This window comes from Pteropus vampyrus, unplaced genomic scaffold, assembly GCF_000151845.1.
Source record: "Pteropus vampyrus isolate Shadow unplaced genomic scaffold, Pvam_2.0 Scaffold77, whole genome shotgun sequence".
Classification (NCBI taxonomy): Eukaryota; Metazoa; Chordata; class Mammalia; order Chiroptera; family Pteropodidae; genus Pteropus; species Pteropus vampyrus.
In genome coordinates, this window is record NW_011888858.1 from 3,141,389 (window position 1) to 3,143,727 (window position 2,339).

Here is a 2,339-nt window from a genome sequence, read left to right on the forward strand (position 1 = left end):
TCAAATGCTACTTTAAAATAAGTTTTAACATTTCTGAAGTATATTAGCCTTTCCAGTAAGAGGCACATTGCTCACATTTAGCGAGGAATTAAGTTTACGAAGTAGCCTATAAAATATGTAGGTAGTAATGTTGCTATTATTAAGTTGTTTTTAATTATCTCTCAAAAAGAAATCAAAAAAGCAAAACTACTTTTTTTTTTTTTTTTTTTTTTTTTTTTTTTTTACTGGTAGAGCCAGTAAATAATTTTTTAAGTTTGTTTTTTGAAAGTTTTAAGTGTCTTGTCTTTATGAAGACTTGCATAATTGTCATTGAATTAGTGACCTTTTTTTAAGAGTAACTATTAAAAGTATAATAATGAGAAGAGGGGTTGTAAAGTACTCAGCATTGTGGGTAAAACATCAAAGAGGTTAAATATGGAATTTCTGAAATCTCAGAGAAAAAATTTCCCCTATTATCTCTCTTTCATTTTTTAAAAATTATTTTATTCTGGTAAGAACATTTAAATGAGATCTACCCTCTTTAGGTTTTTAAGTGTATTATACGTTATAATTGACTATAGGTACAGTGTTGTACTGCAGATGTCTAGAGTTTATTCACTGTGCTTAATGGTAACTTTACGCCTATTGATTAATGACTCTCCACTTTCTCCCCTGCCCAGCCCTTGGCAATCACCAGGCTACTCTTTGATTCAATGAATTTGACTATTTTAGATATATCATATAATGGAGTCATGCATTGTCTGTCTGTCATTGGCTTATATCACTTAGCTTAATATCTTCATGATTCTTCCACATTTTCACATATTACAGAATTTCCTTTTTAAAAGTTGAATAGTATTTTGCTATATGTATATACCACATGTTGTTTATTCATTTATCTGTCAGTGGGCATTTAGGTTGTTTCAAATCTTGGCTATTGTGAATAGTGCTGCATTGAACATAGGAGTGTTAATATCTTCAAGATCCTAATTTCAGTTCTTTTGGATAGATACTCAGAAGTGGGATTGCTGAATCATATATGGTAGTTCTGTTTTTAATTTTTTTGTGAAATCTCCACACTTGTTCCACAGTGGCTTCCCCATTTTGTACCCCTACTAACAGTGCACAAGAGTTCCATTTTCTCCACATCTCTTGCCAACACTTGTCTTTTGTCTTTTGGGTTATCGCCATCCTGACAGGTATGAGATGGTATCTCATTGTGGTTTTGATTTGCATTTCCCTGATGATTTGTGACACTGAGTATTTTTTCATATACCAGTTGGCCGTTTGTATATCTTCTTCAGAGAGATGTCTATTTATGTCCTTATGCCATTTTTTAATTGAGTTATTAGGTTTTTTACTATTGAGTTGTACGAGTTGAAACCATTTTTATATTTAACGTTTTCCTATTTCAAATACTTTGTCCTTAAAAAAAAAAAAAAGGAATTAAAATGAATCAATTTATTGTTGTAGACTTCACTTTTATAGAATAATTTAGAAAAAACTCAAGGACCTTATTTTTATGCACCGAAATGCATTTTGAGATTCATCTTTGAAAACCTTACAAAGTGATGCTGTTGTTTTTTGTTGACTAATCTCAGCAACACCAACAAAGATCCCAACGGATACTAGCACTCCTCCCAGACAGCATTTACCAGGTCATGAAAAGATGGCACAAAGGAGATCGTCATTCAGTAGTCAGGTAACCTCTTTAATTAGTATTCTTCTGAATTAAAGATTTATTAAAAGGGAAAAAAGTCATCTGAATTTTCAGAAATTCATTGATTCATTATCTCTTCTGTAAAGATCAAAATAGTCGTTGATATACAACACTTGAGATATTTTTGTTGTTATATAGTTGTCAAATATATCAATTCTTTTAATTTTCAAATAAAATGTTAGGTTTTTTTTCAGTTATGGAAAGCCGATAATTTAGAGCCATTCCATATCTAAATTTTAATACCAATGACTTTGAGTTAAGTTCAATCAATTTTTATTGAGAGCCCATGCAGGGTAATGTGGCAAATGCCTTGGAATAAAGAAACATAAATATGGAACAAATGTTTTCATTGTAGAGGGGGAGAATGCCTATACTCAACTGAAAAAGGATGAGGCAAGTTATAACTCAGTTACAAAGATACCGTGGTACTATTTCTGATGGAAGTACTCCTACATAAAAATGATCGTCACTCCAGTGTTGTTTTTTGTTTTGCTTCTAGTCGATAAATTCCCAGTCTGTTGGTCAGTCATTAACACAACCAGTGATGTCTCAAGCCACAAATTTACCAGTTCCACAAGGCATGTCCCAGGTATTTTTGTTTGTTTGTTTCAGTTGAGTATTTTGAAATGATAAATTGTTT

At 31.6% G+C, this 2,339-nt stretch overlaps 1 protein-coding gene across 1 annotated transcript in view; it reads left to right on the forward strand.

Annotated features, from left to right (window-relative positions):
- Positions 1-2,339, forward strand: part of CLOCK (clock circadian regulator) — a 109,030-nt gene that overhangs the window by 89,289 nt on the left and 17,402 nt on the right. Inside the window, exons 17-18 of the mRNA XM_023532130.1 lie at positions 1,574-1,681; positions 2,199-2,288. Of these exons, the coding sequence (XP_023387898.1) occupies positions 1,574-1,681; positions 2,199-2,288 (198 nt within the window). The remainder of the gene's footprint in view (positions 1-1,573; positions 1,682-2,198; positions 2,289-2,339) is intronic.